Source organism: Trichoderma ghanense (genome assembly GCF_004382785.1).
Source record: "Trichoderma ghanense strain CCMA-1212 chromosome Unknown scaffold_2, whole genome shotgun sequence".
NCBI classification, from domain to species: Eukaryota; Fungi; Ascomycota; class Sordariomycetes; order Hypocreales; family Hypocreaceae; genus Trichoderma; species Trichoderma ghanense.
The window spans coordinates 1,016,740-1,030,579 of record NW_027395665.1 but is presented as its reverse complement, the minus strand read 5'-3'; the positions used below and the strand labels follow the sequence as shown (position 1 = coordinate 1,030,579).

General features: G+C 56.6%; 5 protein-coding genes across 5 annotated transcripts; 1 reads left to right on the top strand and 4 right to left on the bottom strand.

Moving 5' to 3' along the window:
- Nucleotides 1-1,643: 1,643 nt before the first annotated feature.
- CCMA1212_002734 (Rhomboid protein 1) lies at nucleotides 1,644-3,329 on the bottom strand (the record flags this gene model as incomplete). The annotated part of the gene is made up of 1 exon (XM_073700109.1): nucleotides 1,644-3,329. One exon carries the CDS (start codon nucleotides 3,327-3,329, stop codon nucleotides 1,644-1,646), a length of 1,686 nt encoding a protein of 561 aa, XP_073561418.1.
- A 490-nt stretch (nucleotides 3,330-3,819) lies between these two features.
- On the top strand, nucleotides 3,820-4,479 carry CCMA1212_002733 (uncharacterized protein; the record flags this gene model as incomplete). Its single annotated transcript, XM_073700108.1, has 1 exon — nucleotides 3,820-4,479. One exon carries the CDS (start codon nucleotides 3,820-3,822, stop codon nucleotides 4,477-4,479), a length of 660 nt encoding a protein of 219 aa, XP_073560907.1.
- A 757-nt stretch (nucleotides 4,480-5,236) lies between these two features.
- CCMA1212_002732 (uncharacterized protein) lies at nucleotides 5,237-6,472 on the bottom strand (the record flags this gene model as incomplete). Its single annotated transcript, XM_073700107.1, has 1 exon — nucleotides 5,237-6,472. The coding sequence occupies one exon, from the start codon at nucleotides 6,470-6,472 to the stop codon at nucleotides 5,237-5,239; it is 1,236 nt and encodes a 411-aa protein (XP_073560906.1).
- Nucleotides 6,473-8,057: 1,585 nt separating this feature from the next.
- On the bottom strand, nucleotides 8,058-8,399 carry CCMA1212_002731 (uncharacterized protein; the record flags this gene model as incomplete). Its single annotated transcript, XM_073700106.1, has 1 exon — nucleotides 8,058-8,399. One exon carries the CDS (start codon nucleotides 8,397-8,399, stop codon nucleotides 8,058-8,060), a length of 342 nt encoding a protein of 113 aa, XP_073560981.1.
- A 3,246-nt stretch (nucleotides 8,400-11,645) lies between these two features.
- CCMA1212_002730 (uncharacterized protein) lies at nucleotides 11,646-12,947 on the bottom strand (the record flags this gene model as incomplete). The annotated part of the gene is made up of 1 exon (XM_073700105.1): nucleotides 11,646-12,947. One exon carries the CDS (start codon nucleotides 12,945-12,947, stop codon nucleotides 11,646-11,648), a length of 1,302 nt encoding a protein of 433 aa, XP_073560980.1.
- Between the last annotated feature and the right edge of the window lie 893 nt (nucleotides 12,948-13,840).

Sequence of the window (13,840 nt, the reverse complement as noted above, 5' to 3'; positions counted from 1 at the left end):
ACTAGACCATCTCGCAGTTGTGGAAAGTTCCCTTCCTTTGCTGTGTTTCTTGGAACTGTTCCTTCTCTTGAGCTTTGCTGTCTGCTTCCTTTCAGCTGCCTCGAGTCGTGAGCAAACGCGTTGGTGAAGGGTTCAAGAGCGAATTTGAGGCGGCTTTGCGTCCCAAGGTTTTTGCAGGTCCAGATGCGGAGAGCCGGGAGGTGGGCAGAAGAGACAAAAGCCCGAGCCAGTAAACAGTGAGCAGGGCCGCCGCCAAATACCCCAACCTGCAGCCAAACTCCAGCTGGCTGCTTCTAAAACCCGGCACGCGAACGTGCAGCGACAATCTTAGCGCTGCGTGGGGCGTTGCAGACGGTAGGGGGGAAGGCCCTTTTTTGAGTTTCAGTTCACCTTTGTGCGTGAAAGAAGCTCGCAAGAAGCGGGCTGAGCCTTACAAGTTCTGCCAGGTCACGGACAGCGTCGCCTGGGCAGCCTCGTCACCCTCGTCACCCAACAGGCTAATGGTTTTGCGAGGACTGGAGGGAATAGGCACGGCACTCGATTTCAAAGCTATGATAGCAATCTCTGGGTGAGGCTTTGTCCACAGGTCGCGCGGGACAGAATCCTGTAACGGAGATGGTCGAAGTGGTGGCGTCAAGCGCGCTCGTTTTGTGTATCGCCTCAGAGCCTGTTGACTTGGGAGGTTACAAAAGCGGTTGCAACAAGAAAGCGAGGCCCTAGAGCAGCAATTTCTGAGTCGGTGTCTGATGAAGCGGCCAATTTGGCAGCCCTGCCGAAGTGTCTGGTGCGGCTGGTGATGGCAATGAAGCGAGCAAAGTATTGACAAAGAAACCAAACAGCAGCAACGAAGGCTCCAGTCAACAGCGAGGCCACAAGAAGCACAAAAGGTGCAAGATTCAAACTCAGAGCAACTGATGAGTGTAGTACGCTGTAGGTACTCTGTACATGCACACAACCTGCATCTCGCAGAAGAAGAAGGAAGGAAGAATAGAGGCATATCGTCATTCCTTCCCATGTTCTTCGCCTCGACAAGCACCTTCCCACACCCCAAAAAGGCGAGCCCAGCGCCTGCCAGCTCATCACAGCACCTTCTTCAGTGGGTCCTGCTGGGCTCGTTCCTGCCAAGGTGGTCTGTTATGACGCTTGTCGTTGCCCGGAAACTGCAGCTGCGCTAATAAGGAAGTAGCGAAGCCTAGGGTCGCACTTTCGATGGTGGGGCTGGTTTCCGTTTCTGCAGCCTTGGGCTGCCGGTGTCGCCAGCGATGACGAAGGGCTGCAGCAGGGCAGAGGGCAGAATAGCAGGGACCGAGTACGTACCGCACATCATCACCTGCAAGGCGTTCTTCGGCTATCATGCAGATGACTATTGTGAACTTCATCTGCAGAATTGGCTGAGACGCGCATAAGCTGTTATGGCCTCGGTTTTTGGAGCTCTCGAATCACAATGGAGCACCAGCTGACAATGTTAGAAGGCCCTTATGTAAGTCATGATGGGACGGGACATGTTGGATTCTCCGACGCAAGCAGAATATCCTCCCATACCTCTTACGTGGCCTATCATATCCCCAATGCCCTCACGCTATGCCATGAAAAGAAAACAAAAAAGTGGTATTGTTACATACAGTTTTATACCTTCAGCCCGTCTATTTCCTCTCGTCAGCCACTGCCCCGCGGTTCTCCGTCTCGCCAGACAAAATGTCAATCACCGCCTTGTCTTCCCCCGGCGGCGTCTTCCTCCTCTCCGTCCTATTGATGAGCTCAATCCCCAGAATACCAGCAACCATGCCGGCAATGTGGGAAGCAATGTCCACTTTGAGCTTCACCGTCTTCCCCAGGCCGGCCAGCTGCACCGCCGTGATGAGCGCCAGAAAGACGATGCCGTGGACGCCATCCTGTGGCAGCCCAAAGATCTTGAAGCCATCCGTGCGATGCTCCCAAAAGTAGGCCGAGCACAGCCCCAGCGTTGCGCCCGACGCACCGAGAGACGTGACCGTCAGCCAGCCCCTGAGCGTGTACGTGATCAGGCTGCCCAGGAAGCCCACAGCGCCGCAGCCGAGATAGAGGGCGAGGAAGTCGGCGCGTCCAATCTCGTCGTGCAGGCACGTCCCGACGAACCAAAGGGGCACCATGTTGACGAGCAAGTGGCTGAGCTTGGTGTGCGAAAAGGCGGCAGTGAAGAGGGTGACGGGCCGCACAGTGGCCACGACGAAGATCATGTACCGATTGAAGAGAGACCACAGCGGCGGTATCCTCCAGCCCAGATACACCAAGGCATTGATGGCAATCAGGGCGCCCACCGTGGCGTGCGACGTCGACACCTCCCGGAACAGCCTGTACCGCGGCGCCGGCTCCTCGTAGACCATGGCCACGGCGGCGATGAAGCCCAGCACCAGGGCAACCACGGTGGCAGACGGCAGGATCCGCTCCCAGGGCTTCAGCTCCGGCGGCGCCTGCAGGTCGGACTGCGCAGCCTTGTAGTATTCCGCCACGCGAGGGTTGGTGATCTCTCGGGCTTGGTTATCTGGCTTCGCCAATGGACCGGAGACGCCCTCGACCGCTTCCTTTGCCTTGCGCTCCTCTTCGAGCGCCTTTTCTCTGGCCTTTTCTCTGGCCCTGTTGCGGGCGCGCATCTCGTCGATTTTGCTGCGGCCGTAGATGGGATCGGGTTTGTACACGTCGGCGGGATCCTCCTCCTCCTCCACCTCCTCTTCCTTGCCATCCTTCTTGCTCGCCTTGGCCTTCTTCTCAGCCGCCTTTTCCATCTCCAGCTCCATCTGTTCGAGCTCGTCCTCGGCTCGGAGGCCCGCGTTCCGAATCTCCTCCACCGGCACCGTTTTCCGCAGGTACGCCAACGCCCTGGCTATCTCTTCGTCGGAGAACTGCGCCGTATGGATCGCAAACGCAGGGTCCTCCAGCGTCCCGGCCACCCTCCTGCCATGTAAGATGCGCAGCAGGTGATTTGCCCTTTTGGCACCGATGCCCTTGCCGAATATCCTGTCCACCTCTGCCTCGGACAGGTCCCTGGGGCCGAAAGCGAGCCCGGTCTGGTCGCGGTAGTCTTTCGGTAGCTCTTCGTAGTCTCGGATCGTCTTGGGCGCAAAGAAGGTCCGGCGGCCGCCGTCAAGCCGCCGACAGGCCTTGAGACCTGACCATTCGGTCTGCCTCAGCGCTCCCTTTCCTGCAGCCTGGACGGAGCAGCATGACACCCATCTCGAGGCCGCGGCATTCGCTGCGCTGGTCGCAATCGAGCACGCCGCAGCCTGTCTCGAAATGCCCCTCGCGGCCCTCAGCAGCGACCGCGAGGCATTCGAGTAGCCGAGGCCGTTCATGCCGCCAATCAAAGCTTTCGACCTCTGTCTTTCTCGCTATTATACGAAATCTTCTCTTTGACTGAAGCGCCAACTGCGCGCCAAGGATGCCGCAAAGGCCTGCCCCCCCAAGGAAAGAGAATCGCACGTAGTTTCGATGAGAAGAGATATTGGCGTAGTTTTTGTCCAACTACCGAGAAATTCCTTGTGCCAAAGTCCGCATCGGACGAGAAAAGCTGCGGCTTGTTCTTTCCATCGGTTTGCGCCACTCACGCTGGGGAGCTTTTTAGGCTGGCAGGGGTACGCCATTGCCTCCCCCACTACTAACGTCTTTGCTTGCGCATTGGCTGCCCCTCCATGATACATGACTTCAACCTCTACAGCTCCCTTAGTTTGCGACTTCCAGCCCATTCCCCTAAACCCTCCTCCTTCGCCTCTACAGTCACCGTCATCTCTGGAAACATAAGGATAATAAAAAATAAATAAAAAAACACCCACCCACTCACCCACAATGTCCGCCGACACAACCCCCATATCCCCCGCACGCTTCGCCTCCGCAATCAAGGACCTCTCCCTCAGCATGCTTCACCTCAAAGTCCTCGAGATCCGCAACTCCATCGCCCACCTCCAATACTCAAACGACCAGCTCGCGCCCTTTGCCCAAGGCACGTCCGTCGCTCTAGGCACCGAATCCTCCTCCTCCACCGCTGAGGCAGCCGTGCCGGACCAAGACTGCATCGACGCCATCAAGGAAAACGAGGCCGTCATCGACCGCATGGCGGAGCGCATCGCCATTATCCGCGCGGAAGTCGAGGAGCGGGGGTTCAGCTGGACTGAGTTCCAGAGCCAGGACGAGGTACAAGAGGAGGCTCACGCTGATGCCAATCAAACCGCAACCGCAACTACGACAACGAACGGGGAACGGGTCGTCAGCAGCGGACAAGAGGAGCAGCAGCCCCGGCATTCCGCTTGGACAGACGGCACGTTCCAGACGGGCACGATATCCAACGGCCAAGTCCGCTTCGATAGCCAACCAGTTGGACAAGGCGCGCCAACAACGAATCAGGACGGGGCGCAGTCATCGACGACGACGACGACGACGACGACAAGGGAACAGGAACAGGGTGGGAGTGGTGATGGTGCTGCGGAGGATGGCGGTTTGCATCTATAGTTTGTAACCCCTTTGTGGCATGGTGAAAAGGCAATGAGATGGCGACGGAGGACAGACTGCATGGTTGGCGTTTTCTCGGGATCCTTATTGGGTTGGATGGACACCCGTCTTGGACGATATATACCCCCCCCTTTGAGGCACTATAGTCAGTTTCACAGCATTTCATCACGAGAGTAGTAGGATTACACATGCTAATTTCAAATCATGGACACAAAATCTCAGTCAGAACGAGAAGAGAGAGTCGGTACATTCACACGAGCAGAGAGAAGGGCAGAGACGTTCAGGTGGAGCAATCAATCCAAATGTTGTCATCCCTGTGCAAAGCTAGTAGCACTGCAACGCCCCCCTTTCTAAAGCTATGAAAACACTCGCCCTCTTTTGTCTTTGCTACAAGTACACCAAAAACACACGCAAAGAAAACAGAAAGGACAACGAGAGAACCAAGACGCCTTGCCTTTTAGAACACGCACCGAGAAAGACGCAAAAAAGGCAGATAACAACCCAAAAGGCTACCCAAGCATGCCTCCCCTCCACCAGCGCCCGTGTGTGTGTGTGCTATGCGTGAACAGAAGCGAGACAACAACCAAGTGGGAAAAAGAGACGTCAAAGACAATCTCAAAGAAAAAATGTGCAAAGGACAAGGGCAGTAAACCAAAGACAATGTGAGGGACAAAAAGGCAGTATCGTTGCGTCGACATATTCAGCAGCGCCTTCGATTGCCTTGATTCATTTCAAAACGCTTCATGCGGTGCGTCTTTCAGTCGGAGTCGTCTCCGACGGGTGAGCCGGCTCCGGGCAGCGTCTTCTTCGACCGGGTCGACTTCCGCCGCCTTGACCTCTTGGATCGCGAACGGCCGTTGCTTTCGCTGCTGGCGATGGTTTCCAGCTTCGGCCGCTGTGATGCGTGCCCATTCTGGCTGGTGCGGCTGGTGCTCTTCGTAATCTGTTGTGAGAAGATGTCCTCGAATTCGTCCTCGGACTCTTCATATCCGGGAGGTGTGGCCAAGGCCCTTAGGCGGGTGCTTCGCTTGCGTCTCTCGAACGAGGGGTTGCTTCCGTCCAAGGCTTCGCTAGAGCCGTCAAAAGACAGGCTGCGTGTCCGCGTCATGTCGGATCGAACACTCCTCGTTCTGGTCACGAACAGCGAGTCGATGAGCTCGGATTCGGTAGGCATCTCCTTCATGATCCTCTCCCTGACGAGCTTCTCCTGGAGTTGGCGAGCGAGCTTCTCCTCGCCTCCCGCCACGGTCCGCCCGCTGGTCCTACTGCTGGAGCTCTTGGAGCTCATGGCTCTGCTGACGGGCACCTTGCCCTCCATGACCTTGGCGGACGGCGGTGGCTGCAGCATCCACTTGTGAGCCTCTCTGTGGGGAAGCTTGCTGCTGACGACGGGCGGGTGTAAGTCGTTGACGGGTGGGTTTCTCGGGGCCGCGTAGAAGGCGTGGCGTTCTTCTTCCGTGACCTCCTTGTCCATGCCCAGCGTAGACTCAATCAGCCGTCCGGCCGAATCCCTCGCCTTGGAAAGGGCGTCCTTGAACTTGTGGCCAGACCAGTCCGCCCCCCACAGCTCCTCGTCCTCGCGCTGATACCCGTGTCGCGAATTCCAGTCGTCGGACAGGATGCCGTCCTGCGATACCACCAAGGTGCTGTCGTCGTAATTGGTGTGTTGGCTATCGCCTGTATTCGTGCGCCCCGACAGGCTAAGGGCACTGATTTCTCCTCCGGCGCTCATCAGGCCCCGTTGGCTAGAGTTTTTGCTCGTCGCCTTCTTCGGTAGGCTGGGTCCCATGTTGATCTCCTCTTGCCAGTACGGGTTGGTGTTGTACGGCGACGGGTGTCGATATAGGCCGGGCTGCGACGTCTCCAGCTTTGCCTTTTCTACCCTCTCCTTCTTGGCCTGGTCCCTGACCTTGTGCCGATGCCGCATTTCGGCGCATGGCGTGCAGGCGAGCAGGTAGAAGATGGCTGACTGTAGCGCGACGGGGAAAGACATGTTGGACGGCTAAAAGGGCACGTCCCCGTATCACGAGTGCCTTTCAATTGACGTATGCCGTGTCCAACATGGAAGTAGAAATGGCGTGTTTGAGGAGGCGTATTCGAAACCAGGACACCGGTGAGAGACGCCGTGGCAGACCGACCGCAAGAACAAGCCCACCCAAAGATTCCAACGAGGAAAGAAATAACAATGTCGAAAAGGAAGCCAAGTGGTTGTCCGCTGGAGAATGCCGTTCGTCGAGTGCACTGGAATGAAGGATTTTCGATAGCTTGCCGTTCGATTGGGGCGTGAGGAAGCGAGCAGTGGTAAGTATCGTCAAGATAGGAATAAGGGGGGTTCTGCGACAGTTTCACGTCTCGAGGCGCCCCAGAGGTGAAATTGCGTGAGAGAAGTGGAAAGAAAGGAGCCGTGACAAAAGAGAGGAGCGCAGAGAAAGAAGTAAAGATGGAAAGTCGTCACAAAGAATGAAAGGGCCAGAAAGGGAAAGAAGGGAAAGAAAAATCAGGCGACCGGCAGGCAGGACGGCGTTGCGTTATGAAGGAGGAGAGTCGACGAGGAGGAACAAGGCCGAGGTGTGGAAAGGAGAGCGAGCGATGAAATGGAGAGACGGCGAGGCGAAGGTGCCTAGGCGACGAGTTTCAGCGCGGCAGACGCACTGGACCGCCCAAAAATAACACCTGGGCTGGGCCGGCAAAGGAGAGGCGACTGGGGAACAAGCGCCTGATCGCTGCGCTGTAACGCGCAGTGCTGAAGACGTGGCGCTACAAGACGAGCAGATCCTCAGGGTCGGGCTCTGGCGGAGACGCAGATTGGCATGGAGATGAGATGGATATGGGGAGTGCAGATTGTGCAGATTGCAGGTGCCAGAGCAGCAGCAGCAGCAGCAGCGGAGCGAAAGACGATCGCCACGCACGAGTCGGGAGGATCCAAAGAGAGGGAGCAGGGGGTCCTTATGATGCTGCCGGTGCCTGGGCCGTGACGACGTTTCGACTCCGTCCTCCGCAGCGAGTAGGTACTTCACCTCGAATTCATCCAAATGGGCCGAACCGTCTGTCCAGCACGTTATTACGAGGGCCTCAGCTAGCAGCGCCCAACCCCGCCCCAGAACTCCATTCGGATGGTTCAGTCAGTCGCCACAAAGGTACTCAAGCAGCGCTGTACGACTCGGGCAGGTGGTCCGGCTCGGCGCAGGTGGATGGCGGAATTCGCGTTTTGCATGCGGTTTGCCCGTGACGGCGGCGGAACCCAAAGCGCCGCTTCAGAGGCCATTCGCAAGCCATTGAACCCAATTTCTGAGAACAGACTTCCGCCAATTTGCTACCGGTCACACACGGGAAGAATACAATCCCTTGGCGGTCGACGAGCCTCAATCAATCGGCCAATGTTGAGTCGAGTCTCGTCCACAGATTGCAGGCGGCCTCAGACACGCGCCTGTGCTGTACTAGCAATAGAAACCCCCCAAAGCAAAGGAGAGGTCCAAGAACGTGGGATATTATTCTCTCATTTCCCTCCCACGCACGGGTACCTGCCCCCCCATATCCCCCAATGCCTCTAGTCTCTCGCCTTAGTGCTCGGACCCTCGTCACCGCTCCCGAATCCATTGGACCATCAAACCACTGGCGTCGCTCGTCCCAAGTCTTTCCCCGTATTTTCGTCCCCAGGGCTGTCTCGGGTGCTTGGACTTGTCCAGCCCAGCATCTTCGCGCGCGCGACCTGCGGGTTTGGGGAGGCGCTGAGCCTTGCCGATGAAACAAACAACGAACCTGCGACGGGCTACTGGTGGTGTTTCAGCATCTTGGGGCCGAACCAGACAGGGCAAAGATAGGGCAGGGCTGGGCAGGGGTCTGTTTCGATGCTCTTGCGCATCATCATCACCATCGTCAGTCATCATCCTCGCCGTCTTGACAATGGCCAGACCGAACATTCGCATCCACCAGTCAGTCAGTCATTCGTAGGGAGGGATCTGGGCGGCACAACATTGGGATCCACGGCAGCGACATGGATCCGGCAAGCGAGAGGGCGGAACGGGGACATGCCTGTCGTTCGTTTCATTAGCAGTCCCGTCCTCCGTGGCACCAGGCACTTGCACTTGCACCTATTCAATACAGTACAGTACTGGATGGTGCCAAGTGGCCAGCCCAAATTGAGCCCGCCCCCCCTGGTTCCTCTCTGTCGACAGGGTCCGGGATGCAAAATTGGATCTCGAGGTTTGGCATGTTGCATTGATCACTGGATGGCCGTGGCCGTGCTGCTCATTCGTTTACTCATACAACGCCCTACGATACAAGCACAAGGTTGCCTTTTGACGACTAGAGCAGCGCTCCCTTGAGCAAAAGGGCTTCTTCAACAAGTTCGTTCGCCCTCAGACTACGAGGCAGGTACATAGGTACCGCGTCCGCCACCTGGATGATTCGTGCTGTGCGCCAATGGCAGCACGTCGGCCGTCCTCGACGTCCTATTCGCTGTCCGCCAGCCGGCGCCTCTTGGAACTTGACGTCTCAAGAGACTCCCAGAGAGTTTGGGCCCTCTGCTGGCCAGCCAAGCCCTATGATCACGAATTGCGTCTTGGTACCCTTTCCCCTCTTTCAACAACAACTGCAATGTACACACAATGCATTGAATTGACTCGATAGGCCAACACGCGAGCAAGCCGTGGCCGCGTCTGGCACCGAGATGCCACGTCGTCATCCACCAGCTGCTTCGCCTTACAACTCACTCACCTACGCACAGACATTGTATAGCTGCAGCCCGGGGCTACCTGGCAAGGCAGCAGATTCCACCGGAACGTCTGGAACCTTGAGAAGCTTTTTTTTTTTTTTTTTTTTCCTTTTCCGCCCCTCAGGACTCGTCAAGAAGCTTTGTTGGCCGTGCGTGCTGCTTCTCCACCTGCTGACTGCCGGACGGGGAAAAGATGAGGACTGAGAAAGAGAAATTATATCGCTCATCCCGGCGTTCCGTGTACGAAGCCATGAGACGCAAAGGAAGAAAACCAAAGGGATATGCGTCACCATCTCGGGCCTGGCGGAAGAGAGAGAGCAAACGCCAATCATTCGACGTACTCTGCAGTGCATATCTCACTCATCACTCACTAGCTCATCAACCGCAGCAGAGGTGAAAGAAGGATTGGGAAAGAAAAAAGTCATCCGCAACGATGCCGCAAGTGACGGTGTTACCAGCAAGCCGGCACGTCCGTTTTGCCAGAGCGGCAAGCAGAAAAAGGCCGTCTCGGAACCGTGTCCATCCGTCCTACCCGTCCATCCCGCTCACAACAGCTGCAGCAGAAATCTAGAAGAAACGAAGAAGACCTACAACAAGAGCCAAAAACAAAAGCCTACAGCTCAAGATACGGTATCCACACAGTGAAACAGAACATCTCGATCAAACACAGAGACAATTGCCCCCAACGTCCTCGCCAAAACCCCAGCAGGCAATTCCAGATCAAAAGGCCCTGAATCGCCTCTTTTCCCCTCCAATGGAACCCAGGACCATCTCCGATGGAGTTCGGGGGAAATCCCCGCATGGCCGCCAAGTCAATCAATCAAAGGGCTCCCCCTTCATTCCTGTCTTGGGGGTTACAGCGACTCCATAGAACTCCAGACGCCGGAGCCTAATTGCAGGGCCCCTTGGAGTTGGAGTTGGGACCATTCGCGGCACCCGGCTTCCGGTTTCTGAGCTCACCTCACCTCTCTGGGCCATGCTGTGCGTGGCGTGTATGTGTCTAGGTATGTGTGGCTCGTTACAAGTTGTTGCTCGTCTTTGCCACGTAATACTTCATATCACAGCCTCATTGCCATCCAATTGGCTCAAGCAATTCCCTGCAGCGGCATTCTTTGCCTACATTTTGACAAGTTCCTTCGTGACGGATGGCTTCCAACGACTTCTCAAACAAAGGGACACTAAACGCAGGCACGGGAAGAAATGTGGTGGCAAAATCTATCAGGAACATGAAAAGATAAGTGGCGACATGTTCTGCGTAGCCGAGCCCCGTTTGCCAGCCCCCAGCCCGTCCTCTACCCTTTTTGGGGTAGGAGTAGGTCTCAGATGTGTTGAACGGGATTTTACCAGTATTCCCTTCAAGGATAATAACCTCGTTGAGACATCAGCGGGAGAAATACAACCCTCAACAAGATGTCAAGCATATCTCTTCCCAAGTAATGCAAAAGCCCTACTCCAAAGGTGGGGGGGGGGAATATCTCTAAAAAGTACTCCAGTAGTTGCAAGATTCCCAACCATTTCTTCCTGAATCTAGACAGATCGTATCATCTCAAACAAACTTCACATAATCGGTGGTGGTGGGGGTCCCACCGAGCCAACGAAAGGAACAAAAAGAGGGAGAAAAAAAGGCTTTTCACTTTATTCCGTGCTGCCCTGCGTGCCATGCGGCTTTTCCTCCTCACCAATCCTTCCGGCTTTACCCTTTCCCTCCCAAGCATCCCTTCCATATGACGAGGTTGTGTGAAGATGTTGATGGCTTCGTGTGAGTCGTGTTAGAAAGAGGGCACAAACCTAACCCCCCTGGCTCAAGATTCCTAAACACATCCAATCCATCAACGGGTATCACAAGTTCGTGTGGCAAGCATTCATAGAGGCATGGCTTCTTTTTGCGAGCTGATACCAACACAGTATATACACACACAAGTTTCGTTTCCCTCTTAATCTCATCCCTCAGCCTCCAGTATCACTTTCTGTGACCCTCCCTTTTTGGCTTGCCTTTGTCAAGATCCCGTATCCCAGATTTACTCTGTCGGCGACTAGCTCCCATAATGGCAAATAGCAGAAAACGAAAGCAGAACAACAAAACAAAAACAATCGTGTGACTCCTCGTGGCAACTTGTACATACATAGATCCGCTGCGTTGGGCTAGCTCAAGCGTACGGCTCCCAATCGGCAGCCAAGTTGTCCACACATAAACGTCAACAGGTCTTCAAGGCCTTTTTTTTTTCTTTTCACCTCCAACGTTGGACCCTTTTGGAAGATCCCCCCCCTGATCCAACATCATGTAGCCACCCCGAAAGTAGCCAGGTTGGATAGATGAGATACCGACAGCCACGGTATGCTGGCAGGTAAATAATCGACAGTGCCCAGAAAGCGTTTATCGAGCAACTCCGGGCAACTGTAAAATGCACGCATCGTATGCACGCTTCTTCTAGTTCGTCATGCTTCTTTGCGCCTAGACATCCCACTCCTCTTCGACGTCTTCCTCAGCATCGTCGCCCTTAATGGTCAATGCGGAAAAGGATCCTCCAAAGTTCTTGGCCGCGGGCTTGGACGACTTGTTGGCGTTGGTGTCGACAGTCTGCTTGGGCTGAGGAGCCGGGCGTGCCTGGGGAGTCTCCTCTCCGGATTCGACAGAGGGGGCCTTCTTGGACTTCTTGGAGGACTTGCTCTTGACAGTGCTCCACTCGTCGGACTCATCCTTGAGCATCTCCATCTGTTCCTCCTCGGAAGGCAGAGCCGAGATCCAAGAGCTCTCCAGGTTCTGGACAGGCTCCTTGGGAGCAGCGGCCGGAGCAGGAGCAGGAGCGGTCTTCTTGACAGCCTTCTTCTCGGCAGGCTGCTCAAAGGTGTCGAGAGGCGCATGAATGGCAGCGTCGTCCTTCTTGGCTCCGTTGGTGCCGTTCCAGGCAGACTTGTTGCCGTTGACGGCAGCCATGAACTCGGAGCCATCCTTGGCGGCGCGGCCTTCGGCAATGCGAGCAGTTCGTCGCTGCTTCTCCTCAAGGACCTTGCGCTCCTTTTCGGCCTCCTCGCGAGCGGCCTTGGCAGCCTCAGCCTTCTTCCTGTTCTGTCTCTGCTTCTTGGTCTCAACCGGCTCAGTGTTCTTGGCAGCCTTGGGCTTCTTGTCCTTCTTGGACTCGGTATCGGTCAGGCGCAGCACGGAAGGGCCGGCGGGGGCTGGCTCGAGCATGTCGCTGACGCCGCCAACGTCGACGGGGCGGGTCTCGGGGGACAGGACAACGGGAGACTCGTCATCGTCGGCATCAGCGCCGTTGGACGACGGGGCAGAGGGGACAGCCTCGGGGGCGGGGGCGGGGGCGGGGGCAGCCTTGGCCTTGTTCGCCTTGGACTGCTTGACCGTCTTCTCGCGCTGCTTGGGGCCGTCGTTCTTGGTGTTGAACTTGGCACCCTCCTTGGCCTTGGAGAGCTGCTTGGCAAACTCTCGGTTGTCAATCTCCTTTTGCTTGTCGTCCGCCTCGTTGCTCAGCCACTGAGGGGCCTGGGCAGCCTTTTCCTTCTGGGCATCTGCCTTGGAGACTTTGCTCGAGTCCTGGTCCGTCACGAAGCTCTCCAGGCGCTGCTTCTTCTTTCTGTCTTCCTTGCGGACCTCTGACTGTGAGGCCTTGGCCGTCTTGGTGACGGCGACGCCGCCCTTCTTCTTGTCCTTTTGCGTTGAGACATGGTAGAGGGCATAGCCAATGCCAATCAGGGTGGCATAGGCGCCGATTGTGTAGAGTATGTTGGCGTCAGACATGACGTGGTCTTTCCGCGTCGTGACCGGATATCAATGGATCGGAGAAAGAGTTGGTAGTCACGAGATGGGTGACCAAGCAGAGCCAAGGGCAGCTCTCTCGATCTCCAGAAGGAGTTCGTTTGGTGCTCGAAAGGAGACTAGGGCGACGCAATGGTCAGGCGTTCGATCGACTGTCGGATAGCTGCAGAGGCGTGCCGCGGGTTGGCAGGATGCGGCAGCGATGGATTGCACCCACGGGCGATGCAGCAAGGTTGTCTGCAGCGACAAACCGGCAGTGGCGCGAATCCGCAGGCTGGGGAAAACTCGGCCGCTGAGAGGCTTGGTTCGCGGGCAGACGAGGAAAAGATGCCAGAATTAATGCAAGGCCGGAGTCAAGAATAGGCCCTGCCGTACTGCCTGGACCCGTGGACGATGGGTGCGATGGCAGCAAGCAAGCTGGAGGTGAGCAGAGGCTGGGAGGGAGGAAGAAGTGCGAAGCCGTCGAGAGCCGTTGAGGACACGAAAAAGAAACCAGGCCCGAAAGCACCAGGTGGCTTCAACGCAGGCAGGGCAGGGGGTGCGTTCGGGGATCGGCTTAGCGTGGCCAGTGCTGTGTGGGCGCTGTGCAATGCGCTGGCCGCCACTGGAGGGGACAGAGCTGCAGGGGGCTGGAGGGAGGCGTTCAGCGGGAAGGGAGACAATGCCGGGGCAGGGGAGCGGCGCTGAGGGGGCGTCCGCGGCGTCTGAGTGGCTGGGCGGCGAATAACAGCGGGGCCGGCCAGACGTCTCCAGCTCCGAACCTCTTCTTGCAGGGCTTCTTCAATCAGGGACCATGAGCACGAGCACGAGCACGAACATGAACTGCGATCGCCCTTTTCGCGTAAGATGCCGCTTGGGGGCAGCCAGATTGGCGT